At 49.9% G+C, this 27746-nt stretch overlaps 11 protein-coding genes across 11 annotated transcripts; 8 read left to right on the top strand and 3 right to left on the bottom strand.

The window, feature by feature from the left end:
- Window positions 1-1290: 1290 nt before the first annotated feature.
- LTR84_008411 (uncharacterized protein) lies at window positions 1291-3866 on the top strand (the record flags this gene model as incomplete). Its single annotated transcript, XM_064851957.1, has 4 exons — window positions 1291-1565; window positions 1620-1660; window positions 1712-2141; window positions 2198-3866. 4 exons carry the CDS (start codon window positions 1291-1293, stop codon window positions 3864-3866), a joined length of 2415 nt encoding a protein of 804 aa, XP_064701862.1.
- An 880-nt stretch (window positions 3867-4746) lies between these two features.
- LTR84_008412 (uncharacterized protein) lies at window positions 4747-5043 on the top strand (the record flags this gene model as incomplete). The annotated part of the gene is made up of 1 exon (XM_064851958.1): window positions 4747-5043. One exon carries the CDS (start codon window positions 4747-4749, stop codon window positions 5041-5043), a length of 297 nt encoding a protein of 98 aa, XP_064701863.1.
- A 1694-nt stretch (window positions 5044-6737) lies between these two features.
- Window positions 6738-7520, bottom strand: LTR84_008413 (uncharacterized protein; the record flags this gene model as incomplete). Its single annotated transcript, XM_064851959.1, has 1 exon — window positions 6738-7520. One exon carries the CDS (start codon window positions 7518-7520, stop codon window positions 6738-6740), a length of 783 nt encoding a protein of 260 aa, XP_064701864.1.
- Window positions 7521-8765: 1245 nt separating this feature from the next.
- LTR84_008414 (uncharacterized protein) lies at window positions 8766-12215 on the top strand (the record flags this gene model as incomplete). The annotated part of the gene is made up of 1 exon (XM_064851960.1): window positions 8766-12215. The coding sequence occupies one exon, from the start codon at window positions 8766-8768 to the stop codon at window positions 12213-12215; it is 3450 nt and encodes a 1149-aa protein (XP_064701865.1).
- A 1162-nt stretch (window positions 12216-13377) lies between these two features.
- LTR84_008415 (uncharacterized protein) lies at window positions 13378-14288 on the top strand (the record flags this gene model as incomplete). The annotated part of the gene is made up of 2 exons (XM_064851961.1): window positions 13378-13890; window positions 14001-14288. 2 exons carry the CDS (start codon window positions 13378-13380, stop codon window positions 14286-14288), a joined length of 801 nt encoding a protein of 266 aa, XP_064701866.1.
- Window positions 14289-16080: 1792 nt separating this feature from the next.
- On the bottom strand, window positions 16081-16287 carry LTR84_008416 (uncharacterized protein; the record flags this gene model as incomplete). The annotated part of the gene is made up of 1 exon (XM_064851962.1): window positions 16081-16287. One exon carries the CDS (start codon window positions 16285-16287, stop codon window positions 16081-16083), a length of 207 nt encoding a protein of 68 aa, XP_064701867.1.
- Window positions 16288-17450: 1163 nt separating this feature from the next.
- On the top strand, window positions 17451-19319 carry LTR84_008417 (uncharacterized protein; the record flags this gene model as incomplete). The annotated part of the gene is made up of 3 exons (XM_064851963.1): window positions 17451-17679; window positions 17825-18067; window positions 18136-19319. 3 exons carry the CDS (start codon window positions 17451-17453, stop codon window positions 19317-19319), a joined length of 1656 nt encoding a protein of 551 aa, XP_064701868.1.
- A 265-nt stretch (window positions 19320-19584) lies between these two features.
- On the bottom strand, window positions 19585-22712 carry LTR84_008418 (uncharacterized protein; the record flags this gene model as incomplete). Its single annotated transcript, XM_064851964.1, has 2 exons — window positions 19585-22504; window positions 22552-22712. 2 exons carry the CDS (start codon window positions 22710-22712, stop codon window positions 19585-19587), a joined length of 3081 nt encoding a protein of 1026 aa, XP_064701869.1.
- Window positions 22713-22826: 114 nt separating this feature from the next.
- On the top strand, window positions 22827-24110 carry LTR84_008419 (uncharacterized protein; the record flags this gene model as incomplete). Its single annotated transcript, XM_064851965.1, has 1 exon — window positions 22827-24110. One exon carries the CDS (start codon window positions 22827-22829, stop codon window positions 24108-24110), a length of 1284 nt encoding a protein of 427 aa, XP_064701870.1.
- A 283-nt stretch (window positions 24111-24393) lies between these two features.
- On the top strand, window positions 24394-25601 carry LTR84_008420 (uncharacterized protein; the record flags this gene model as incomplete). Its single annotated transcript, XM_064851966.1, has 4 exons — window positions 24394-24434; window positions 24518-24702; window positions 24839-24882; window positions 24942-25601. 4 exons carry the CDS (start codon window positions 24394-24396, stop codon window positions 25599-25601), a joined length of 930 nt encoding a protein of 309 aa, XP_064701871.1.
- Window positions 25602-26103: 502 nt separating this feature from the next.
- LTR84_008421 (uncharacterized protein) lies at window positions 26104-27110 on the top strand (the record flags this gene model as incomplete). Its single annotated transcript, XM_064851967.1, has 5 exons — window positions 26104-26111; window positions 26263-26635; window positions 26689-26852; window positions 26911-26931; window positions 26996-27110. 5 exons carry the CDS (start codon window positions 26104-26106, stop codon window positions 27108-27110), a joined length of 681 nt encoding a protein of 226 aa, XP_064701872.1.
- Between the last annotated feature and the right edge of the window lie 636 nt (window positions 27111-27746).

Consider the following 27746-nt stretch of genomic DNA (forward strand, 5'->3'; position numbering starts at 1 on the left):
CACGCCAAATGATGTCCCCTAAAGTGCATTTCAAGGGTATCAAGTCAACGGACTACTCGTATGCGAACTTGGTGATAGTCCCTGACTCCCTGGATTTGACCTTGTCTAATTAGTAGCCTGAAAGCCCACCAAACACCTTTGATCGTAGGTAAACTTGATGATTTCCGAGCTAGCAGTTTCGGGCCCAGCTTGGTGGCACTTCTGGAAGGGCATAACGGCCCATCGACGGTAGTTGGCCTAGTAGGTATCCGTAGTTGTGCCTAGTTCCCACCCCCGAGTGGTGCGTGCTGGGCACTGCCTCGGGCTCGGAAGCCAGGACGCGACAGCGATAAGCATAACTGATGCACCTAGGGACTCACTCCGTACTCGTTAGCGACTATTAGATTTTGTAGGGGCATGGGCATGTGGCCTTCGGGCGTTGACCTTCACCCAATTCAGTCCGGGCTCCCTGCTCCCCACTGCCTCTGCCCTACTAACGGCGGTACCATTGAGAGTTCCCGTCCTTGTCTCGTTGTCTCGCCTGTTTCGCCTTCAGGTTGTGTTGCGCATCACAACTTTAGCAGTCCAGTGGTGGTTCTCTGGTGGTCCTGATCCTCGCTCCTCGCGCCCGCCTAACCAAAGCACACGTACTGTGCACCACCCACATACGGTACCCGCACCCGAACCCAGACTCGCTCTCAGCATCGTCTTCTTCCACTCCGAGTCTGCGTCTCCCTTTCATCACCGCAGCCACCACCACATCCTCACCTCACCATTGTTTCTTTTCACCTCTCTTGTCCTACTTGTCCTCCTCTTTCACCCTCGCTACTCCGTATCCACGCCGACGCTCGTTTATCTGGTAGTCTTCACGCCTCAGCCATCGCACTGCTTTCCATGGCTTTACCCCTGTAATAGCCTGCATCCCGAAAGCCGACCTCCTCCTTCTCCCTCGCCTTTGCTTGTTTGCGTGTCGAGGACCTCTCCGCCCACCACCAACAACACCAACGTTCAACCTTCTTCTCTCTCAACCCATCTCTTGTCCCTCGTTCACTCAGTCTATGTCGCCGAGATAATTGCTACATTTTATCATTCTTTCTAATTGGGGATTGCTCACCTCATTCCTTTTACTTGGGTCTACTTGGATCCGAGAAGGTCGAAAAAAAGATAATTCTGTTGAACCCTCGGCTTTTTTGGACACTTCCAGCTGTACCGACCAGTGGTCTTTATCCATACCCTAGCAGGTCGTGCCTGCTGAGGTGAGAGCACGCCTTACCTTGACCGGCTCGACGCGGATTGGCCCTCTTCCATAACATGGCTCCTTCTCCGCCGCGTCTGCGGATTCTTTCTGGTGAGCATGCCCGCCAACCTCATCTCTATGAACACTCGTCACCCGGCCTCTCTCCCTTCCTTTGCTTCACCCTGGCACACTACGACATGAATCGCGAGCTAAGACGTTGTTGTATAGTGGGCGGTAATGCAGTTTCGGCATTTCTATCTTGGAGACTACAGGCCACAAACGCCTGCGACGTGACACTGGTCTGGAAAGCCAACTACCAGGCAGTCGCACAATATGGTGTATCTTTCAAGTAGGTGTCGCAGTGGCGTGTATCCGTGTGAAAGCCATCCTAACAGTCTCCCAGGTCACAGCTGTTCGGCAATGAACGCTTCAAGCCGCGTTATGGTAAGCAAAATATTTCCATGTCTAATCTGAGCGCAGCTAACACTTCCACAGTCGTTCAGAGCCCCGAAGAAGCAGCGAACCAGCAAGCGGCCTTTGATTACGTTTTACTATGCGTGAAAGCGCTGCCCGATGTTTACAACCTCGCAGACATAATTCAGTCCGTCGTCACACCTCAACATACCTGCATCCTCGTGAACACGACAAACACACTCGGCGTCGAAAAACAACTGGAGGAAAGGTTCCCCACGAATGTCGTCCTTTCACTTGTCTCTGGCGCAGATCTGACACAGCTCGGATCCAGCGAATTTGAACATACCGGGTCTACAGAAATATGGGTGGGACCTGCCAGCAAAAATTCTGCCATTCCTGAGTCGATTCAAAGAGACATGTCCGAAGCCTTGGCCATGACTTTGACCACGGCACAGGTAGACTGCAAAGTATCTGACAACATCAAGCAGCAACAGTACGATAGAATGATTGGGTAGGTGCTCTTTTCTTATGGATACCAGAGCTTTTCCAAACTAACCTCGAGACTAGGCCCATTGCTTTTCACCCCATCAGTGTCCTATTTGAAACCCCCATCCTCTCCGATCTGATACGACTCCCTGGCGTACACGATATGATCTCAAAGGTGATTGAAGAGCTGCTTGATCTGGCACGTGCACAGGAATGCAAATTCCCCTCCGACTTCACAGAGAATATCATCTCGTCGATGATTACCGCAACACAGGATCCCAGCACAATGTACCAAGATTTTACTTCTCGACGTCCCATGGAGGTGGAAACATATCTCGGAACACCCGTACAGTTAGCCAAATCAGTTAATATTCCAGTGCCTCGAATCGAAACCTTGTATACTATGTTACGCCATGTCAATATGGTCAACAAGGATCGACCACAAGCTGCAGCTCAATCTGCTATTCCTCCATCACCATCCGTTGTGCAGCCACCTCCCCGAAATATGTCTTTGTCCAACGGCGGTCCACCTCGTCAACAAAATGGGTCGATCAGTGGACCACCTGGACCACCTCGACCTATGCGTGGGCCCAACATGGGTCCCCCCATGGGCCCCCCAATGGGCCCTCCTGGAAGACGAGGGCCTCCTCCGGTGAATGGATTCCGCGGACCTCCCAACAGCTACCCCCCTCGAGGACCGAGTCAGATGCAGAGGCGCCCATCATACGATGACACAAATCTTGATGAGTTCAGTCATGTGGTCCTCTATGATGAACTAGGCGATGGTGCCGATCCAGCCAGTTTCGGTGACAATGGGGGTCCTCAGGGCCCATCTATGCGGGAAAGGGAATTGATGCTGCGAGAAAGGGAACTGCAACTGAAGCAGCAAGAGATGGCGATGAGATCTCGTGGCAATGTCAGAAGGCCGTCAAACAACCGCCACCAGGATTTTGACGACGACGATGACGATGACGATTACTTTGATCCTATGACTGCGCGCGGACCACCTCCACCATCGATTGATCCTGACAATTTTGACATGATGAGTGTTACTTCCCGACGGACCAAAAGGACGAACAGTCAAAATCAACTGCGTAAGGACGCCTTTTCAAATGGACCAGCCATGCGACAACAAGGCGGCTATCCTCGCCCAGGCATGAATAGGCAACACCGAACAAGTACGCAAATATTATCGGATATGCCGATTTTGGGGGCCAATATCTTGGACAACCCTATGATGGGCTTCTCATCGAATCGATATGGAAACGTGGACCGAAAAGAGATGGCAGATGAGTCTCGAGCAAATTCATTGACAGCAAGTCGCCTACAAGAGATGGGTATCAATGGTGGACCTTATCCAGGCCCTCCCAGTCGTCGAACCAGTCGTTCGCCTGGAAATCCATTCGGGCCTGCCGGTAGGATGCCTGGTCGGCCATCTCCTCCGAATGATCCATATGCTCAGCAAGGGCCTCCACGCAATGGTAGGCCCTCACCACCCGGTGGCATGCCAGCTCCAGTTCCACGATACCCTCCAGGTCAGGGCAACATGATACATCCACATCAGGTAGAACAGGCCGGGGTGAGCAAACCACTCCCACCACCCAAAGCTCCTGTAAAAAGTCTGACTGGAAGTGCAAGTGCTAGCGCGGGTAGCGCTGACAGTAGTGGAAGCGCACACATCGAGTCGGAACCATCTGCACATAGCAGCACCAGCAGTTTCGCACCCCGCCACATGCTGGCAACGCATTAGGACCCTGTCGAAGGCCTTGGTGCTCCGCGCCCTACCAGTACACGCGGCACTCAGGAGCGCTTACGGTTGATAATCACGGAGTCTTCGGTTGCCACACAGTATCGCATATATCTTCGATTGTACCTTGTTCACATATACTTTAATGATTAGCTTCTGCGGAATCTTACGACCTGGTAGTCATGGAATGGCTCGCAACACGGTGAAAAGCAACGAGATGAGTTTTTGGGAGGACGGCACACAAACGCATGGAACAGAGCAGCTGTTCGTTTTTTTCACTTCGAGTACATACCTTGCGCGGTGGTGGATGACTGTCTCACTTGTAGCGCAGATCCAGATTGTGTATCACGACGGAGTCTGCCTTGGAGGACATGGCGGGGTTCAAACACGAAATCACTCAATTCAATATTCATTGGAGAATGAATTCTTGTATTGCATACATGGGCGTACACTTTGCATTCAGGCACGAATACGATAGGGCTCGAACGGTAAATATACCAGTGCAAACATGGTATATGAAAGGTGGGGGCAGGTGAGAAAGACTCAGCAATGGAGAGAGTAGCAGACACGGATAATTAATCAATGCAAGCAATGTTGACGACCACAGCCTCCTCCATCTTGCTGGAATAAGTATTCGAAGTCAACTGAGTCCCTCATACTTTCGTCTCGCCGTATTTCAGTACAGATAGATAGATATACTGTCCCAGCTCGGCTGCGAATGCGCAGAATCTCCGCGTGTGATGAGTCAGCACCACCACGTGACGTGAGTAGTATCCAGTGCTAATCGCGTCGCCTTACGACCTTCACACGTCTACAACTGGAGACACGACACCTGCTACAGGGCCCCCATCAAAGGCCAGTGGAAGCGACCTCACTCCTTGAGATGGCTAGCAGCAGTACGAACACCAAACAACCGCTCTCACGCCCGTCATCCGTGACCTCCTTCAACGCCACGTCGACGAACAAGACACGCCAGTATGCTCATCTCCACGCGCAGCTTGCCCAGCTCAATGCACATCTCGCTGACACGGAGAACCTCGTGCGCATGACAGCTGTGCAGGCGCAGGACATGCGATTCCTCGGCGGCTATGTTGGGGCTTTGTTTATGGGCAGTGCTAAAGTCCTCGGCGAAGAGAGCGTGCAGGGCAAGGAGAGAGCGGCTGATGACGCCGCGAAATGAGGATACCAATAACGCGATTGAGGGTTCATACCGGCTTATATGCGTGTTTGATGCATTATTGACACCTGAAGAAAGAACATCAATTCCTGGTCAACATTTCGTTGCGACCAGGCGGGAGATCAAGGTCGGCCGCAGCAGCAGCAGCAGCACAGCAGAAAGCCCGGTTGCACTGCTTGACAAATGGATCAGCCCTGAGCAATGCGCCTCAGGCTCATCTGAAGATGGATCCCCGACAAAAATGCTCACAAAAGGAGAGACAGACGGGCAGCCTCGTTGCGACCTCATTCACGAGCATGCTCTCACGCCTCATGACTCCGATTTGCATCCGGGAGAAACTCGAGGACGCACCAGCGACTATCGGCTGCAATCCGACAATAAGAGGAGAGCGTCATATGAAACTCGATCCGCACTCTCTTTTCCCCCAGTGATTCAGGCCCATCCCATGCATTTGCGCCTGTCAGCGGGCGACTACCCAGATATCGCCAGAACTTAGTCTTATATGCCTGAAGAGCTATATTCTGACTATCACCGTCTCCTCCACGCAGCGCAGGGCAGGCATTCATGCTCATGTGTGGTTTCAGTAGCTCGGACACGATGCGGCACTCAAGCTATCGACAGTCAAGTAAGAAAGCTTCGCGTTCACTGACTAACTGCCAGTGCTTCGATTCGAAACGATGAAAGGAAACGCCGCAGCTGGGTCTAAACATGATGCATTCCTGTCTTCAGGTTAGATGGCATTTTCAGACGATAGATAGGTGACGAGACTACAAGAGATGAATCATAGTCCACCTGTTTCTCCTAAATCGCCTTAAACCCACCATTGTAATACTAGGCTTGTAACGATACGCATCTACCTGAAAGCAGTATGATGGGCCAGGGAAGCGCAGACCGGTCAACGCCAGTACTCGGCTCGATAGGTTAGCCGCTGCTACAGTCCTACAGCACCTTAGTATTTGTTGATCGTATGATATCATGAAACTTCACAGATCATGCATGAAAGATGCCGCAAGCCTCGTGTTCTCTTGCGCACCCCAGAGTACAGCAGCTGGCTCCCTGGTTTGCATTGACGTGGCCAGAATCAAGTGGACGAGATTTCCCATTCAGCTCCTGCAGGTAGTTTGAAGGTGTACGAAGTATCATTCCCAGGCTGGACGGAGAGTGAATTCATTGGTGGATGGACCCCTTGAAGCCCAGGACTTGGTTCCAAACTTCACGACGTTGGTGCCTTGGGCGCCGCCGACCCCTGTAGGCCATACTGCCATTTTGGGTATAGTGAAGACTGGGCGCGCCGCCGCTTTTGACGTCTATACCTCGTATTGAACTTGAAGAAACTCTTCCCAATTCCCAACTCTCTTCCTGCCTCAATGTCCATGTACTAGCTGACATGGGCTATCTACGAATAGACGTTAAGGTTCCAGCCATACTTCTCAAGCCTGCTAGTATTTGCATACGATGCTCCTTCTCGATCCTCTGTGTGGTAATCCGCCCGGGATAGCTCCTCAAGCCCATATTCGTGATGTGCGTGCCGTAATGAATGCTTTCTTGCAGTTCCGGAATAGGGTGATGTTGGCCGAGAAATAGGGCTCGTGAAAGTAAGCAAAGGCGAATCGCTCCCTGGTGTTGAGCCCCACCTTGTGTGGGGTGGAGGTAAGGAATCCAGAAGTAGTGATCCAGAAGTAAAGAACTGCATCATGTCACCTATGCCACAAATTAACTCGACGGGACCGAATTTCGGGATATAGGGATCTGCTACCAGGGAAGACAGTCAAGGTGTTCTCGACTGGTGGGACGAATATCCATTTATCATCGTCTTCGTGCAACCCGGCAGCGCTCTTCTCCCAATTCTCGATATTGTCTTCTCCATGAACCGGCGGTCGTACAAAGAGACCGCCTACGTCAGTCTGACTTGCGATGACAAGGAGTCCGTAGTCCGTGTGTGAGCCGATTCCACGCCCAGCCTTGTCATTACCGTTCGTTCGATCAACCTGGGGGAACCGGAGAACATGCATGTGGTGCCAACCATCCTTGGTTAGGTGAACCAAAGCATCAGGGTCTTTGAGTCCTAAGCCTAGGCCGACCAGTTTGAGTAATTTCCTGCCCGATTGTCCCAGAAGACCCATAAGTTGCTTCATCACGTGCTCATACTCAGGGCTGGGCCAAGGACACGGCCCGTGGCAAGGCCACTTATCTCGCACTCTCGTGTCGGTCGCAGGGAGATCCTTGAAAACCGTGAAGATTTCTGAGTAATCGGCAATACCATCAGTAATCTCCTCCCCAGATGCAATGTAGCCAGCATAACTCTGATCATCCACATACTTTGACTTCTCGGCATGGGGAAGTTCGAAGAAAGCTTTGGAGATTTCGTAACTCTGTCGAAGCAAATCTCCCTCTTCTGGTGTCATCGTGATTTGCAAGATGTCATCCTTTCTCCAGGAATCAATCAATGCCTTTCCGAGGATGACAGCCTCCTCATCCATCCCCACGACGGACGGGAGCTCAAAGGTCTTGAGCTACCCAACAAATGCTTTATGGTCCGGAGGTATATCGGCGTCTCCAGTTAATGTTGCCGTTGACTTTGAGTTATCCATGGTAACATTGAGGATGGTTGTCAAATCCGTTGAAGCCAATTTACGGTACAGATAGAGATGAAAGACTTTTCATGGTCGTCCAGGAAATCGCCCCCTTAAAAGCTGTTTCCCTCCATCCATCCCGAAGGCCACTTAGTCAATCATGCTCGCTGATTCTTGGGGACCAAGCTCAAACACGTCCTTGATGCTGGCGGCGATCCGAGAGCCAAGGATAAAGCTGGATTCCGAGCAAAGGATTTTACGGTTACACAGACGACACAAAGCAGACCGATACGTCGTGGTGGAGGCTCTGGCATGTTGTATAGAGAGAACCTGTGAGTAATTGAACAGGCACGGCGATAGCGTCAAATTTGGTTGAAATTACTAGAACGCAAGAGAAGAGATGGAGATGTGCAGGACAACATCTTCTCTCCCTGTGGCAGTTTGGGGAAAACCACAAGGATAGCGCCTCCAGACCTTTGAGGCGCCATGGTCAAGGTAGTGCAGTCAAAGTCGCATATCGTTTTCGAAGGGTTGGATTTATCCCTGTCTATTTCTGAAAATAGACTGTTACTGATTCCCGGTGATGGCTTCGTGGTGCCGGAGACCGTAAGTTGGGCTCGCGAGACAACTGAGGAAGGGTCGCTCAAGGAGGGTGCGATATACGAACTTACCAGGGGAGCGATCTTGGCGGAGTGAGAAGGACCACCTCAAAAGCGGCGGGAAGTTTACCCGAAATCTACCTAAGTCGAACTCTGAAAGTTACAGTAAAAACACAAGGCTGCACTCGAGTAGCCACAATCCTCACCTAAACTGAAAGACTTTTAATCTTATTTATATCTTCAATTACTATCATTATGAAAGGGATTTCGTTATTATACTACCTGCTATCTTACACATCATTACATAGGAGTAAGATAGAGCATTACAAGCTTCTATAGCCGTTGGAAGAGGTTTACCGATTTGGTATAGATTACCAGTTTATTCGCGAACTCGATTTGTTCTTGCTTACCTACATTAGGTAAATGGACCAGAACAGAAACGCAACAAGATTCTGCTACCTTGCTTCCTACTTGTCTACATTTCCTCGAGATAGGGAATGGCGCGAAATTTCTATAGCGTCGCGTTATGCAAGTCTTGACGTCCTAGTACCACATGTCGCGCCAGGAAGGTGTTAGACTCGATCCTCGCCAAGTACGAGTCGCGCTTTCAAAGGCAATCAAACCTGAAGAGACCGCAGATCTGAAAACTCTTCTCGAAGATCCTCATGTTGTTCAGAGTACCGATGTAAATGACCTGCGTGAGCTTCTCGGAAGGGCAATCGGCCATGGAAATGACGTGGCCGTCAAGCTTCTCCTTGAGGCAGGCGCAAAGACCGATGTTACTGCTGGCAATGGGCCCATTCATCGCTCGATTAGAAGTCAGAAGAACAAGACGCGAAACACCATCATCAATCTCCTCCTTGATTATAACAGCGATATCGACTTCAGGGACGCTGATGGGAGGACTCCCTTCATGGCGGCGGCCCTTCGGGGTCAGGCTGACATCGTTACTACGCTGTTGGAGCGAGGCGCAGATCCAGACGCGATAGACAACAATGGTAAGAACATTCTTCATCGAATGGCGTCCGAAGTTCCTCCGACCGTGAAATGGAATTCAGATATGTTGTCGATAATCTTGGCTCAAGTGAAAAATCTTCAACAGCGCGACAACGATAGTCGAACTCCACTTCTCTGGGCAGCAGCAAAGGGTTCAACTCAGCTGGCAGGTGTATTACTGCCCAGCAAAGGCACGAAACTTGCAAATATCACCGATACCAATGATCAGGGTCACACCGCACTCCATCTCGCTGCCAAGAACGACCAACCAGCGATGATCAAACTTCTCCTCAATTCTGGCGCAAACATAGAAGCAAGAAGTGACGGCGCTTGGACACCACTGCTCATGGCCGCGGAAGCTGGTTCTGAGGCGGCCATTGATGCTTTGTTGACGCACAGTCAAAGTGCCAATGTCAATGCTCGAACGTCCTCTGGCATGACGGCTTTGCATTGGGCAGCTGAGAATGGGAAGCTGGCTGCAGTTCAGAGGATATTGAAAGTGCCACATGTTTACAAGAACACAAAAGACAGCTTCGACAGTACACCTCTCATTCGAGCGGCTCAAAATGGGCATTGGAATATTGTGGATGAACTTCGTCCTCACGTACTGGAGGGACCAAACGATCGCACAGCACGAAAAGCCTGTGAACGGTTTAGAGCGGCAGTGGTCAGCTTCTTTATTGACGAGAAACAACCCACAGGGCTGAGAAGTAAAGTGGACAAGCATACTGTTTGGCAGATCCTATATGCCAAGGTGAAGGATTCAGAAAAGTTTGCGATTCCGACTGTCTTCGAGAATATCGAAACCAAAAAGCCCGATTTCCGCTGGATCCATCTACCAGCGAACAACATTTCCTGGCTCGAGGCTCTCTTGACCAAACATTTCTTAGAAGGAAAATCAAAAGACCTCTCAGCTTTAAGATCGATCTTAAGGCTCCTCGGACGCCAGCAGCATCGAGGTGCTAAAGTCCATTCACGATTCATGCGGCCATCATGCAAACGAGTTGGTTTAGGTTCAAGAAGGCCTATGGATGTTGCCTCCGCTGCATCTCGAAGATCGTCTCATTCGAATCGTGGAGAACTCAATGCAGCGCTCCAGAGTTCGTATCGACCGCCGACACGGGAGCCTCCTACTCAACAGCCTCCTTCCAACTCCCAGTCCCATTTGCAGCCCCAGGCTCAGGCCCAAGCGACACAAGAAGAGGATATGGTGGTTTTGTTCTTGCCATACTTGCACTGGGAGACGGATGAAAACAGGAGATCACTAACGGAATCCATTAAAGCACCACCTGGAAACACCATTTCACTCGACGACAATGAAATATGGCATATTCCTAAGGATGTTCTCCTCATTCATGGTTACCCAGTGTCACGTTCTACTGATCTCCATCCGCGACGTACTTTGGATCAGTTCAAGCATCACAGCACCGACACCGAACCTCAGGATGTAGATCAAGTTGTGTATCGATACTGTGACAATAACCATCAAGAACTGAAGGTCTACATGGTCGACCAGCTTTGGCTTTTCACCATTGGTGATCTCCTGATAACTTGCTTCCCAGAAAGATGGGGCCAACCGCGGCGTGACCCGCTCAATCTATTTGACGGAGTTGTCGAAGACATCAACTCGACCACACGGCCCCCTGTTCGGAATGTTTATGAGCTTGCAACACTCATCACAGAAAGATGCTGTGGCATCTTTGATCGCCATCAATGGGGAAATGATGAATTATTATTTGCCGAGATGTTCGAATTGAGTATTGGGCTCTTGACGCGCAAGGAAACAGCGTTGTTTCGGCGATTCAAGAGCGACTCAGTAGTGGCAGCACACTGGTTGAGAGCACACGGGAAAAACAGCGCGATCTATGAACAGCAACTCATCGATGCCCAGGAGGCATACGCCTCAGAGCAAGAGCTATACATCGCCGAAGATGATGTTGGGGCAACTCCAGGTCAAAATCGCAGGGGCGAATCCGATCTCGATGCAGAAGAATTTGTCAACAAACTGCTTAACATAGATGAAGAAGCCGCTTTGCTAGTTGAGTGCAAGGACATCCAAGACGAGCTTGAAATTATTGCAAATGTTCTTCGTCAGCAAAAACAGGTCTTGAAGAGTATGGAAGATGAGTTTCGGACTTCAAAGATGATCCCCTACAATCAGCGTCTCGATCTGTATGGTAAGCTAGGTGAGCAGCAAAGAAATGTGGAAGCTGATATCCTTGACGTTACCCGCATGAATCGACAAGCCAAAAGTGTGAATGACGATTTAACTCAGGTACTCGATCTGAAACAGAAACATGCCAACGCCGTCGAAGCACGATTTCAGCGATATCAAGCTCAAGAAGCAACTAGACAGGGGCAAACCATCATGGTCTTCACTGTCGTAACCATTGTCTTCCTGCCTCTAAGTTTCTTGGCGAGTTTATTCACGATCAATATCATCGAATTTCCACGGCCCCAGAACGCTGATGGGGGAGAACTTCATCTCAGATGGGTTTTGAAGTATATTCTAGGAATAGGCTTAGGCGTTAGCGTCCCACTGATCCTATTCGCCTTCGTTGTCGGCGATTTGAAGGCATGGTGGGTTGAGCGAAGGCTGAACAAATATCACATCAAGAGGCGTCAAAATGGGCAGGGCCAGCAGTTGACGGATGTAGGCAGTGAGAGGAACCAAGTCGATATCACCCAGCGCTTTAGCTGGAAGTGGAACATCTTGAGGAAGAGGCGGACGAATGTCAACCAGCACGACTCAGCTCATGACGAAACAGTGAATCCCAGCATACGACCATCGGCAAGTTCTATCCTGCACCCTCGGGCTTCAAAGCATTCAGTCGTGAATACACAGAACCTGGTCAAACCCATACCAGGAAGGAATCCAATGTCGAGCATGGAATCTCAAGATCGAGCTGCGAATCCTTTTCGAAGACTTCGTAGAATCGCTACCGAGAGGACGGAGAAATCGGTTGCAACGCAGGACTTGGAAGTTGGCAGAACATATGGTGGATGACATCTTCAGAAGTGTGAGATACTAATTCATATATGACACATGTAGCCAAAAAGCCAGCCTCGTTATATGAGGCACTAATCTTATCGAGTAAACTGAATCGGGTGTACTTGAGTACCTAGAAAGCGCTCAATGGAATTTAGGCCACTCCGCCCAGTGCGATTTTTCTGACTTCCCTGCAGAAGGTGTCTTCAGCACATGTTCGCCGAGCATCGAACGAGAACATTGACACTCTTGCTTGGGCCTTGGAAATCTACTCCTCGATGTCCACTAGAAGTCAATTCCCAAGAAAGGATGCCGCAATGCTAGCTAGTTAGCACCTCGCAGGGCCGTGAATTTTCCCCGCTCTCATTAGCATTTCACTCAACTGATGCGAGGGGTCATCTTGAAGACAAGGGTACCGAAAACACGCTTTACGGAATAAGGTCCTCGCGCGTGCCTCGCTTGACCCGGTTGGGCGACTGTTCCATCGCTGATGACTTGCTCGTGACTTCTTTAGTAATCCGCAGATCTCTTGACTTAGGCCCCGACAGGTCCACGACCTCGATGGACCTCCAACATGGACCCATTAGCACCCATTAGCACTCATTAGGTACGCTTCGAAGGATTAGTCACCACGGGAGGGACCTCAATGGCTGAGTCAAGAAAACGGCCTGTCACGAGTGGAACTGGTTTGAGGATTCGTGTTTTCCCGATTCTGAATAGAGTAAAGCCTAGACTTTTGGTTTGTGCTTCTCGAGGCGTTCAAGGTTGCCTATGGTATGCTGTCGTGAGGGTCTGAGGAACTGGGTACCTGGGTGCATTGGACGGTGCACTAATGAATCGAGGACCATGGGCACACCATGCTTGTACTTCCCTGGGTGCTCCCCTCCATCCTATCTTTTGTACGTCATCGCGGGCCCGAATGGAGACAGCTCTCACCCCACCATGATGTGTAAGGAGCACGAACGCTGCATAAAACACGTCAATCAATAGTGGTGTTGCAATCCCGCAGGGTCCTGGAATAATAAAAACTCTACGCTGCTGATCTGTTGGATTTTTCTTTTCTCTACTCATTTTAATACCGATTCTATCCAAAAAGTTATAGTTCCTGGAGAACGTTTTGTTGAACTCACCATTTATACTTAGTACTCAGACTTGAACCAACCTCACCAACACAACCAAAATGCCTATCCCAGCTCCCAAAGGCGACTCGCTCAAAGACCTCTTCTCCCTCAAGGGCAAGGTCGTCATCGTCACTGGAGCATCCGGCCCAACCGGTATCGGCACAGAAGCAGCCCGTGGCTGCGCAGAATTTGGTGCGGACGTCGCCATCACATACTCTTCGCGGCCACAGGGCGGCGAGAAGAACGCCAAAGAGCTGTCCGAGAAGTATGGTGTCAAAGCTAAGGCATACAAGGCCAACGTCGGCGACTACGCTGAAGTGGAGAAGTTGGTCGCCGATGTGATCAAGGACTTTGGCAAGGTCGATGTCTTTATCGCCAATGCCGGCCGGACCGCCGACAGCGGTATTCTCGATGCTCCCGTGGAGAAGTGGAATGAGGTCATCCAGACCGATTTGACCGGTGTCTACCACTGTGCGAGAGCCGTTGGTCTGCATTTCAGAGAAAGAAAGACTGGCAGCTTCATCATCACTGCCTCCATGTCCGGCCACATCGCCAACTTCCCTCAAGAACAGGTATGTTGGATCAGTCTACACAGTTTGAACCCCATTGCATTGCCCAGGCCGCATTTCCAAATATCTAGAAATGAGCACAGTTTACTAACCTATGCCCCCCTACAAAACAGACATCCTACAACGTCGCCAAAGCCGGCTGCATCCACCTGTCACGATCGCTGGCCAACGAATGGCGCGACTTCGCACGTGTTAACTCCATCTCACCCGGATATATCGACACCGGCCTGTCTGACTTCGTGGCCAAGGACATCCAAGAGCTCTGGCATAGCATGATCCCTCTTGGCCGTGACGCCAAGGCCACCGAGCTGAAGGGTGCCTACGTCTACCTTGCCTCTGATGCCAGCTCGTACACCACCGGCACAGATATTGTCATTGACGGTGGGTACACCGCAAGATAGACGAAGAATTATATGTGGTAGGGATAAGGTGGACGAATCAATCAAAGTCAAGAGGCAGAAAAGGAGAGCATTGCTGATATAAACCCCTTCAACCTGAGCCTTCATCTGCAAAAGTAGTATTTGGCCTACCGCCCCAATAAGATATGACATTTTCCAACGATGATCATGGGTACTCGCACTCCGAGTTTCACCAAGCATGTTGTGACCTCCATGCTGTTGAGCTGCTAAGCTGCAGCCTCCCTTATGGAAGGGAGGATCATTGGTGCTTCGTTGCATTAACCCGAGTGGGTACGAAACTTTGGTTCTCCGTGATTCTGATAATTTTGAGTCAGTCTCTCCTTTTCGAGCTTCTATAGAGATCCCTAAATCCGGAAACAACGAACGAACCAGAAATGGAATGTGCATTAGTAATGAAAAGGGAGTTGCTTCAGTTGGTATTGTGCAGCCTGAGGGCTCGAAAATGGGGGTGCTCCCCCAGAAACTCGTTTAGTTGCCCCAGGCTTGGGTTTCAGGAATGGGTTAAGATGGACTGGATAGAATCGTACATTGAGTCTAGACCTCGCCGAATCCAACGTAGTTTTGTTTTCAAAGTGGCTCTTACATTGGGTCCTCGCGAATTCTGTACCAAATCGCTGATATATCGGCCCTGCAAGAGCTCTCGGGCATAATGAGAAGGTCCGCAAACGCAAGCAAGTGATTGAAGGCGATCCTTCGCAACCAGCTTGCCATGCATCGCCGCAACCATGTTCTTCGAGGTATGCAAAACAATCCGACAATTTGTCCGAAACAAAAGCAAGCCATGACATGAGCAAAGGCTTACCTTCATGCCTCAACAAGAAGTCCCAAAGCAGCATACCAATACTTGCATTAAAGTCTTGGTAATCTCGCGCCGTTTCGATGTGCTTTCCCCGGAATATGGCTGCACAGAGAATGAGGTCTTGAGTTCCAGACTTGTCCGTCGCTTATGTGCTTCCCTTCGATTTTATCTGGACGCCACAAAGGAAAGCGGAGGCGTGGAACAAATATTGGCCAACTCCAAATTGCAATTCTGTTTGGTGAGGGTGCTTCTTCTTTGTAGGCCTAGCGTACTTACGTGAGAACAGAATAGTGCGCGAACTGGGGAACGCCGTCCCTTTTCTCGACCAAAATATCTGTGTCGAATTCTTTGACGATGCTTTCATTCGCATCAGGATCCAATCCGCCATCAATGTTCGAAGCCACCGCCTGACAGAATGAAACTGTAGCACTTGACAACGGATTTGAGTCCTTTTCCATGGACAGCATTGAACCCGTCATCTTCCGTTATGAGTGGCTCATGATTTCCCACTTGATTTCTCGTGGCAATAAAGTTTTCGACGTCCTCAGATGTACGGTATGGTGTTCTTGATTGGAGTACTGATTTCTGTACACTTGGAGGACGGGGTTTATCTTGGACAGTGCACCGACAACGAGTTCATGCTGCTCGAAGTTTGCCATGCTGAGCTGCAAGACCGAGGCAACCAGTATCATGCATGGCCTATCACAGGAAAGGTCATGATTAGATACCGAATCCGCCAAAAGTTTCAGGGCCAAGTAACAAATACTTCGACATCGCTCCAATTGGAGCGGAAACGCGACTCAAAAGAGGAAGGCTCACCTTCTAAACCGTCATGATACATGTCCATGTGATTGCATTGTGGACAGGATTGAGTCTTGCCCAACGCGGACTCAGATCCTTGAATTTTAGCATGGCTTTGACAACGATGAAACAATTGGGGATTTGACGATCCTGCCCAAACGGATATTCAAACGACTATTGCCTTTTCTCCGTTGCCGCTTTGCGTTGGGTAATCTTGTCCATTACTTTTTGCTGCAACATTCCGAGCGCAAGCTGCGAGCCATCACGCTGCGTCGGGATGACAACCGCGTCGAAGATATCTATGATGGAGTCATCACCTTTGACATCAACGACCGCCGGAAGCGCTAGTGGTGCTAGGGCTTGTGGGGCACGATTTGGCATTTCTAGTTAAACTGTTCACCTACGAACTAAACCCTCAGCCAACCACTTACGTCCGAAAAATTATGGTCCACTGCCTGCTGTAGAAACGGAATACCTTTCAATGTTAAGACATTATCTACGCTGGGTGATCTTACGATTAAAAGCCCAAGAGCAGCGACGAAAGAGTTGGTAAATTCAGCTTCGCTGAGGAAGGCCTCGGCCAAAAGCAATCTGCTTCCCCTATTTTCAAATAAATTCTAGTACCTGCTTATCGGAAATACAAACATTTCTACGTTCAACGGCTCCCTCTCCAGTAAGGCTGGGCACAGACGACTGATTGCCATACTACGCCCATGCCACCTACAGTGCCGATCGTGCCATGCGTGTTGAACCGTAAACACGAATCATGTGGTGATAAATATATACACACACCTCGGCTGTACTTAGTTGACACCGTGTCGGCTCCTAGTCAGAAGGTAGACACAGATTTTGGCGTGATGAGCCAATGGCGGAGTATCCGTCAATTCTGAGCAGTAGAGCTTATGATGCCAGGACGTCAAAATGTCAGACCATGATTCACTGTGGAAAAAGATCCAACCACACAGCCCAGCACTTTATCGGTGGCGAATATCGCTAAACGGTGGGAAAAAGTAGTAAGCACCGAGCGTCGGTCGATCGCCGTGCCATCTACAGATCTCGAGGTAAGTTTGGAAGTCTGCCCTTTAACCCAGAATTGGGAGAGTATGTGATATATCTTGGAATGGCAGCACTGTGTTAGTCCCGAATCATATACCCAAATCACCCCCTACTTACACAGTATGTCCGAGCATCTCGAGACTCAATACTGGCGATCTTGAGTCAGGCATGATTCAGCTAGGACCCACTCGCCCCTTCCCAGGATTGATGAGCCGCGACCTCTCCCGGCTAGCTAATCCCGTAGCTAGACCGCCTTACGAGTACATCCGATCACACGCTGGCAGGGAAACCGTCCAGTAAACGCCGAGGATGCCAGAGTCCACCAAGAGCCTAGAGGTAAGAAGAGGGGCCGAGGGGCCAAAATTTAAGTTGACCACGAACCCCATCGTTATTGCTTAAATGAAAGTTTCGTGGACCTCTACGGAGTCCTCGCTCCTCCTTTCAACATACTTAGTAAGACTTTACAAATGTTATAGCAACCCCTCAATATGAAGGCGAACAAGTTCCTCTTTGTGAACTCGACTGGTTCGGTTTCTGAGGATGTCAAGGAGCGAGAACGCGCCCGGACACAGGCTAGATCTCACGCGGCTTTGGCCTCACATGCTCTATCTCGTCATCAACACGAGGCCCTAGCCAATAGCGCTCTGAAATATGATGGGAAGGAAAATTCTCCACCGAGTGAGACCTCACCGCGGTCCTCGACGACATCCTCGCCTGGTGAGTTCCAGACCTATACCACAACTCGTTGCTTTTTTCCTTGTGCGATCGTCCGTCGTCTGGTGTCCAAGTGCCCACTTCACTCGATCCCTGAGAAAGCTTGTCGATCAGAAAGCCCAGTCGTTGTTGACATATAAAAACATAGAACCGACCCCCAAACCTCTGAATATCAAATTCAGGCTTAATGTGCCAGGTAGGAAGAAGGCGAAGCCGTCAGTAAAATTCGTCTCCAAGAAAAATGGCGAATCCGACCAAAAAGATTCGCCACGGGCCAGACCGCAGCTGCCCTCGGTCAGCGTATTGAGGCCTATCAACAAAAGCAGCTTAGATCCTTTTGTTCGTCCAGCGACTGAGCTATCGGTGCCAGACCAGAATTTATTGCATTTATGTAAAGTCATCCCACAGCACACTTCGTACTATCTGCTCGTAGCCTCCTAACAATTCATTACCACCTAGACCTGACAAAGATGCCACAAGACACGTACGGGACGACGACAGCGGGTCCCATTGCGAAATCGCTCCATGAGGGCAGTATGGTAGGAGTGGAACGGTTCGAGATCAATCTTCTCTGGTGCCTCATGGGCATGGAGACTACACTCACGAGCTTCCAACCGACAAATTCGGCAAGACAGCTCTCGATCTTGTCGCGCCGGAGTAAAATCTATCAGCTGATGAGGGCTGAAATGAACGGGCTGAAACCTGGTGCAGATGTAGTGAAGATGGATAATTTCATGCTCATCATTTCCATGGCAGCGACAATCGAAAAGCGAATGGGAAACACCCACCAGGCAGACCTGCACACCAAGGCGCTCAAGGATTTCCTACTCATGAAGGGTGGAATCACTGCCATTAAAAACATGGTCTATCCGCAAAACCTGATGATTGTGAATGCCCTGATCGAAATCGGTCTGCAAGGACTATACGACTCTCGCGAATATCTCTTGAGAAGACTGGTGACCATCATGGAGAGGCTCCGACAGCTGCAGGAGTGGAACCACACGCTGCGAGAGCGTCAAAGAGCCCGAGCACCCTCCAACGCGATGCGTACCGGACGAGAGTTTCTCGGCGACCAGGACCTTCCGGGTCTCGACTACCTCGACCGCCGCACACGCGCGTTCCACAAACCCGCTTTGTTCGAGTACATTGAACTCCCGCTTGGCAAGCCCACGCCCGAAGAATACAAATTCTACCTTTCGATGCTCTTCGCCATCAACAGCGCCATGTACGCGTTCCGCCACAGCGAGAGCACGAGCAGCACGTATCTGCGCGTGCTGATCGAATGCACCGAGTCGAGCAACGAGTCGAGCAACTTCATCCTGCAGTGTTTCGGCGCCAAGCTGCCGTGTCTGCTGCTCCTGATCATGCTGGCCCACTATGCTGCGGACTCGGAGGGGCGCGACGAGTTTACCAAAGCCGTCTTCGACGTCGAGGAGGTCTACGAGTTCGTCGAGCTCATGATGATGGCGAGCCCTGATTCGAGAGACGTGGTTCTCAAGATCATGTGGTCTTGGCTGGCGAGCCCGGATGCTGATGGTGTCGGCGCCCTCAGCTCCGCCAAGTTTGATATCATGGCCGATGAAATCGAAGATCGCTGGCTTGCTGATCAGATCCAACTTCCATCGAGGCGGGTAGGGAGTTGAGAAACACTGTGGTGTCGTCTAATCTTGGGGGCAACTTTATGTTTCAAGTGACCTCTTACGAGGTGGGTGGACGCCCGCAATCACGAAACTACACGAAATACGGTTCTACGATTTGAAGAACTCTGTTGAGATATGCTCTCAAAAATTGGAATAACCTGGTGGACGGATACTACACAAGCAAAGCTTTTGTATTGTTGTTACAGAGCACACCACCACCAACGACTCCTAATGAGCCGGGTAAGGATAAACGGGCCACTTGGCTGAGCTAGTACCCAAAGACTTCTCCTACGCTCAAACCGGTGACCCGTACACCAGCAAGCGCCACTGTTAGCAGCACGAAGTCCACTATCACCAAAACGCCGTTCGCCATCAAGTAGCGCGGCATAAACACGCGGTACAGCATGAGATGCCGCCGGAGGTGACCGGCCCACAGGGTCGTAGCCAACGCGATGGCCGCATAGTACAGCAGGTGTGTCAGACATGCAGTTAGCACGTCATTCCAGATGCCTCGGCTCAGGCCTGTGGATCTACCCACCGGTCGCTTCCACAGCACCGTTAGAGGTACCGCGGCCGCGCAGAGGATCTGTGCTCCAAATGTATTGAGCATGACGAGCACCGGCGACCAAGGGTATCGGATTGTGCGGAGTGGGACGAACGCGCTGTTCCACTGGATAGATGCGAGGGTTGCTTGGTGTCCAGTTTTGAAGAAGTGGTAGCTGCCCAGCATGGCGAGCACGATGGGTCCGATAGACGACTTATACCGTGAGGTGATTGTCAGGTTGTTGGTGTCCAGGATTTCGAGCAGGCACAGGATCTGCCATGTCAGGATTGCCATGCTGAATTGACCCATTGGTGGTAGAAGGAGAGTGATGGTCAGTACCAGCACTGGTACAAGGAGGAAATATCGCGTCCCGTAGACATTGGCGTATCCATAGATAGTCACTTGAGGACGAGCTGGATTCGTCTTCGTTGAGCCAACGGCCAAAGATTGCACAGACTCTGCGATCTCTATGTCAATGCATGGTTTTGCCCAGACAAAAGTGCCAATGCCTATTGGTATGGCGACTGCCAGGGCAGAACGTGCGAGCACAATGCCGGCAGTCTTTAATGAGGAGGAAGAGAAGTTTTCTTGAAGCCAGTCACCATTATCGGCGGCATCGATAGTCCAATATGCGGCAACAAGGACCAGTCCCATCCGGAAGGTGAATCCGATCCAAAAGCCTGCTGAGGCTGCATACGATGCCGTTGTGTTGTAGAATGATTTTATTATCTCGGGCAGGACAAGGGCAACTGTGAAAGGTATCAACAAATGCCATGGAGCAGAAGTGGAAGAATTTGAGGAAGCGTAAAAGGTTGATCGACAGCCTGGCATCTGTTCTTCGCGACATAGCCGCGAGAAAGAAGCGAGTCTGGTGAGGAAAATGAAAACCACCGATTGATAAGTCCCTAAGACGCGGTCGCTCTTAGAAGCCTGGCGCAAGGAGGACATCAGTGAAATGATGCCAAAGGATGTCAGAAAGAAAAGGAGAATCGTGTCTTCGTGAATCGTGTATGAATTAGAGGCAAACCCTGCGCATTGGGCTAGACAAAAAATTGCAGCCATGCCTCCCCAAATAGAAGGTTTTAGAACGCCTCCAATCAGCTGGTTGCGGTACGCCCAAATTGCCGCACTTGCAATGCCGCTGATGCTGGCGCCGAAAAAAATACCGCCATAAGTAGAAAAGTGTGAGGGTAGTAGGAATGGTAGTGAGACTCCGGATGCTGCTCCCAAAACCGAACCAAGAGTTGACACTCTGAGGAGGCCAGCCGTAAGGCTTGAACTGTCACCTCTTGAGAACCGAGAGAATAGAAACAAAGAGACTAGAGCCAGGGATGAGATGACGACGCCGAGAAGCATGTCTGTAAGGTTGAAGTTCGCCCAAAGCTTTCTGTACATGGAGATCGTTTCGTGCTGCCACTCGGAGTAGGCCTCGTACGCATCTTTCCATTGCCCTGCAGATGCTGCACGGTTTGCGATTTCGAGGAGTTGTGATTGATGCTTGTGGACAACATTCTCAAGTCCAAGATCCCGTGACCTTGAATAATGGTCCTGGTATCTTGCAATTTGACTTTGCGCCAGTTGGTGAACATTGGTGAGAGTTTTCCAGTCAGGTTTTCCAGGACCAGCGAACGCCTCAACAATTGGTTTGCCAAGGTTGTTAAAGGGAATAGGCAGACCGAGAAGTAGAGACATGGTTGAAACAAGATCAATCTGACCCACAGGTCGTTCTTTGGCAGTAGCTGGCGGTAATAGAGCTGATGCATCTATCCTGCCGAATCGGGGTTTCTTAGAATACATCCACAAGGCCGCTTCTACTTCGTCGTCAGACTCTCCACCATGGTCACCCTTCGGGTCCATTCCGTGGTCGCCTAAGACAACGAGGAGTGTGTCATCATCTATCTTACTGATGATCTGCTGCAAGACACCGTTCATCTGATTGAGCTTCTCTGCCATGGCTTGATGATCTGGTCCATAACGATGTCCGGCATGATCAACACCAAGGAAATGGCCAAAAATCACATCCCATTCACCTGGCGGACTTGCTAGGAGCGGGATGATGTGCTCTATAACACCATTGTCCACGGTGTGAAGATCCCAAACATTAAAGGAGTCGTACGGGCGCGTCATATTGGGATCGAAATACCCAGGAAACAATGCATGCCATGTGTCATCCCCAAGATGGACCACCGTCTTTCCAGCATCCTTCAGATGAGAGATAATGTTATCCTCCTCAATCGCTGTACCTGCGAAGTTGGAGCCAATGTCTATGAATGTAGGCAAAGTACCTGTCGTCAATCCTTTCAGTCTCTGCAGAGTAGTCGTGGGAGGATCAGCGATGAATGGTAGGAGGAACGCATTCGCAGGAGAAGAAACCGCCGTTTTATGCAAGATGGGCAAGTTGTTCAAATAATATTTCGGCTGGGGCTCGATTGACGAGCGATGAGAAGGAATAGTGAAATCGTATCGGAGAGCGTCAATGACTAGGACCACTGCTCGGTCAAATGTTTTCGGATGCCAGCATCCAGTGGAAGCTTCTGGTTGTTCGCCATTAGGTAGTACACCACATTCCGACCGATTGTCCAGCACCAGCCGGGTAAGAAGAAAGCCTTTTGCAAAAAAGAGGACGCCAATAACATGCACAATACTAGAAGTCTGTCAGCCCAAATCCACAATCAGTCCAGAGTAGCATACGCAAGCCAGAGGAAGAAGACAGAAAGCAGAATATGGGTGACTTTGAGGTCGACTATCTTCTGTCGCTCTCTTGCGTCGTTATTCGGAGTAGACCCTGCAGTTGCTTGAGGCTGATGATCTGGTTCACCAGTTCGCTGGCTTTTGTCTTGTTGATCAACCATGGTCATGCGGCGGACCACAGGTTTAAGGAGAATAGGAAATGGCAAGAAATGCAACTCTATACCCGAAAGACATAAAGGAAAGAACGGTGTATGACTAGGTCAACGCTGAGAGATATGCATGCCGGTCTGGATCTTCTTGAACTCGAAAGTCGCAACTCACATCTCCAACTCCGCACGCATATTGGGACATGTCGGCAAACCTTCCTGGGCCGGATGAATAGAAAGACCGAGGCTGGCTACTTCATTAGCGCTGTCGATCTCCCGTCAGAGCCTTGGCTTATCAAAGCATGCGACAATTCCGAGGCCGTCCCGCAGCTTCGATGGTTTCTCCAAATTGTGGCACTGGCACAGAAAGCACTCTCAATAACACAGTCCATCTCTGCGTTTCTTTCTCGTCTTTCTCCCGTCCGTGAGTTCCACAGATTCATCGTCATGGACAACGAAGAGCCAGTCCAGACCTTGGCCCCGGTGTCATTCAAAAAGCGACAAAACAAATCAAAATCCATCATCCGGAAAAGAGAGGCAACACATCCAAAGAGCGACTCTGACTCGGGCTTCACTTCCTCGGAAGATGAGGAGGGCAGACAGATAAAGCGGAGGAGAAAGACTGGAGGTCTAGTCGCCTCTTCAACACAGAATAATAAAGTCCGTACCGGTCCTTCAGAAACTGAGCCTGCGACTGCCATCGTTGCACCGTCGAACCAGGATGACGCCACCAAGATCTCAAATTGGTTTGAAGATTCTGGCAAGCAGAAACCCGGTGGAACTCTTGCTGGGGATTCGATAGATGGGGTTACTGCAGATGGCACATACAAGGGCGCCGCAAACTACCAGTCATTCATACAAAAGAACCCCGACCGCGCTGGAAAGCAAGTGGGACCACTGAAAGCATCGAGCAACGTCAGGACAATCACCGTTACAGATTTTGCACCAGATGTGTGCAAGGATTATAAACAGACGGGTTTTTGTGGATTTGGTGATAATTGCAAGTATCTGCACGCTCGCGAAGACTATAAGCATGGATGGCAATTAGATCGGGATTGGGAGATCACTACGAAAGGTAAAAAGTTGTCTGGGACTACAGTCGCATCCGCAAACAGGGGTGGACAGTCCACACAAGATGATGATGACGACGAAGCTCTGCTTGAGAGTATTCCGTTTGCCTGCATCATTTGCAAAAAATCCTACACAAGCCCAATCATCACAAAATGCGGACACTATTTCTGCGAGGCCTGTGCTCTCAAAAGATATCGGAAAGACCCTTCTTGTGCAGCTTGTGGCTCGGGTACGAATGGTGTGTTCAACACAGCGAAGAAACTCAGCCGTCTGTTAGAAAAGAAGCGTGAGCGTGAAAAGCAGAAACAGGAGAAAGAGGCCGAACTCGCTGTGGCTCCGTGATGGACTGTTTGGCCAGGGCACGCAACAGAATTTAATGTATCAAATATTACCAGTGTGCAGAAAGTCCAATCAACCAGTGTTTTTTCTGGTCTTCATATTGTATATTCAAGTCATCCGTAGTATACCGCAACCTTTTGGTGCAATGTCTCTTCCCCTCACGTCATCTCACCTGGCTGAATCAATTCAACCTCGACAGTATCCGCTCAATCCAGACTCTATGGTCTGCAATCTCGAACTCTTGCAACACCAATCCTTCAAGATCAGAATCACGTAGTTAGCAAGCATGGTTCAGAAGATCCTCCTTACTGGTGCAACTGGTTATGTGTGAGTCTGCCTGGGCTTGGTCTCCAAACTAACCAAAATGGTCTCCCAAGACGACTACTCTACTAATCATGCTCATTCGCCAGTGGTGGCACAGTACTGTCAACTCTGTTAGCATCAAAGAATACTGGCATTAGCGCTTTATCGATTTCGGTGCTCGTACGCAGAAGGCAACAAGCCCATCTACTGGAGAGTAAAGGCGTCCGTGTCTTGATGTTCGCGGGATTTGATGACGATGGAGTCATACGACAAACAGCTGCCGAGCATGATGGTATGTTCAACCCATCATCTTAGAACCAACCACCTTCCGTAATCACTCCAGCTGATCTTGACACCTCACTCAGTCGTCATACACACCGCTTCGGGCTTTCATACAGGCTGCGCACAGTCGCTGATTCTGGGCCTAGCTGAGCGGAAGAAGCAACTAGGGTCGGATGTATACTATATTCATGTAAGATCTTGATGGCATCTGACTGTTGCTTACCGTCGAGTGACATTGCTTGGCTACAGATATCAGGGACATCGAGCCTCGCAGATAGCCCTGTCTTGAATCTCCACACAAGCCATCCCAAAATCCCCTTTTCAGATCGTGATCCGGAACGGATCACCACGACCCTTCAGTCTCTTGAAAATGATATTTCTTATCCTCAAAGGACGACTGATCTCAAAGTGCTATCTCTAGGTGAGGAGTTGCATGTCAGAACTTACATTTTATACCTACCAATTCTTTATGGTATTGGTACTGGCGACTTCAATACTATTTCGGGACAAATACCGGCTTTGATGAAAGCAACCTTGAGAGACGGCTATACGAGTGTCGTGGGAAATGGGCAAGGTCGCAAAAGCCATGTTCATATTGAAGACGTCGGATCCTTCTGCGAATTGATTCTTGACCAATTGTTAACTAACAAGCCAGTGCCATTCGGCAATAAAGGGGTATTCTTCGTAACCTCTGGCTCTCAGTCATATCATGATATCTCGAAAGGAATCTCGAAAGCGGCTGTCGAGTTGAAAGTCAGCAGAAACGAGGAGCTTGTTTCATTGACTATTGACGAGGCTGTCAAGAAGCTCGGTTGGAGTGACAGCAAAATGGTTATCGAGCTGGGGTTTGTTTCTAGGTCAGTTACTTATATTCAGCTTGGGCCCGATTGGCCTGTGAAAGACTTTTGAACCATACCTATGATGCTGATTGTTGCCTATTTACAGTATATGCGCCAATGGTGACCTAGGCAGGTCCCTCGGCTGGATACCACGACATCAGGAGAGTCACTTCAGGAACCATTATTCTGAAGTATGGGCGGGGGTACTTGATGCTGCTACGAAGGACCAAGAATGAATGAAAGAAGTCACGATTAAAATAGATATTGCACCAAATATACCTGTACCCAGAAAAGAAGAACGGTGAGCAAAGCACTTGGACAAGCCGATTCAAAGACTTCGCTCTTCAACAAGAATGTCTCTAATTCCAAAAAGACACACTGACACATATGAGGTTGACAAGAAGTTGTGACTAAGGAGACTTTGATACTACTTGCCAAATGCTTCAGCATTCATCCACCTTCTCAATGTGTCGTTAAGTGGCGGATGAGTGGAGACAGAGCCCAGCGGAGGCAGTCCGCCCACTGCCACGCTGGCTCAGTAAGCCCGTCACTTTCGATTTCCAGTCTCAGCGATGTCTTAGTGAAGCCATGGCACGTAACACTGATGTGAGAAGTATTATGGGCGAACTTTCCAAGGCTCATCGAAAGTACTTAATACCTCCGCCCAGCAGATTACACCCTAGATCACTTTCAAGGAATATCTCAATCTTCATCCTTCTGAACTGAACCAGCCGCGACACACAGCCCAAACCCGTCTTCTTCACATTCTCAGATACGATAATGGCTTCCAAAACGGCACTGGTTCTTATTGATGTCTACAATGACTTCCTGCACCCCAACGGCAAGCTATATGGAGGGCTGGCGGAATCTTTGAAAGATTCCAACACAATCGAGCATCTCGAAGCCGTTCTTGATGCGGCACGCAAGCACAACATCCCAACCTTCTACTCCCTCCACCAGCAATACCGCAAAGGCAAGTATGCAGGCTTTGAACACCAAAATGCCATGCTGCAGAGTATTCAGCAGAATCAGGCTTTCGAAGAGGGTGCTTTCGGTTCCGAAGTTTTCAAAAGTCTCGCGCCAAACGTCGAGAAAGGAGACACGGTGATTTCAAAGCACTGGAATCAGAGGTTGTTATCCCTTGTACTCGTATTCAGTTAAACGTCTCTCAAAAACATCTCGCTGACTACGCGCCCGGTAGTTCCTTCGAGAACACTGATCTTGACTGGTTGCTTCGCCAGCACAGTATCACCCACCTAGTCTTTGCAGGCTTAGTGGTCAATTCCTGCATTGAAACAACCGCAAGGGAAGCCAACGAACGGTGAGTACCTTCGAACAGCCCGGGATTACTAGACACACCGCTAACATTCTCCTGACAGTGGGTACAACATCACGATGCTGTAAGGCTTCGCTCGCTCTTTCGTTCATGAATCATGAGACTAATACCGATCTTCTCTTGTACAGGTCTGATGCAACTGCCGGCTGGTCGACGGAGGGAAAGAACGCGTCGGTACAGCACAGCTGGCCTGCCTTTGCAAGTCAGATTCTCGAAACTAGGAAGTGGATTGAGACTTTGTGATAAGAGGTTGTGTAGACTAGGAGGTATTTCAGAGTACTGCAACGCGCTGTACGCAGGTAACTGAAACAAAATTGAAAGAACGACACATAAAAGATATAAAGTGACTCACATTGATGCATTTTGGAGGGCTCCTATAACTTTGTGCCTCTCCATCTCGAATGCTAACAATACTGCGAGCTACACTATCTTTCCTAGATCTTCAGGAACTGGACTGCAAGCACATTTTCCCCTAGTGCACATAGTGAACGATATTGGAAATATGATTACAAGGAGGTAGTCAATAAGCTCTGCTCTGTAGACAACAGCCGTTATCTCGCAGCCGTCAGACTCAAGTCTACACCGCTTCCATATCAAGCACACGAACGTTTCCATATCAAGCACGCGGACGTTACGTCAGGACAACATTCATTTTTGTGTCGGAATGACAATGAGTAATTCCGTTTATTCCATGCAGCAGGCAGTATGTAACAATCTACGTAAGCGTAACGATTTTAAGTTACGTGCTTTAGCTAGGATGGCGCGTATTGCGAGATATGCAGCTGGGCGAGGTTTTCGGCGGAGGACCTCCGCCGCTGGCGGCCCCACCTCGGCACAGCAAGGCCACGACCCCTGAATTTCTATGGCGCCAGTCGCTCA

The sequence above is a fragment of the Exophiala bonariae genome, assembly GCF_035927105.1.
Source record: "Exophiala bonariae strain CCFEE 5792 chromosome Unknown scaffold_31, whole genome shotgun sequence".
Lineage (NCBI taxonomy): Eukaryota > Fungi > Ascomycota > Eurotiomycetes > Chaetothyriales > Herpotrichiellaceae > Exophiala > Exophiala bonariae.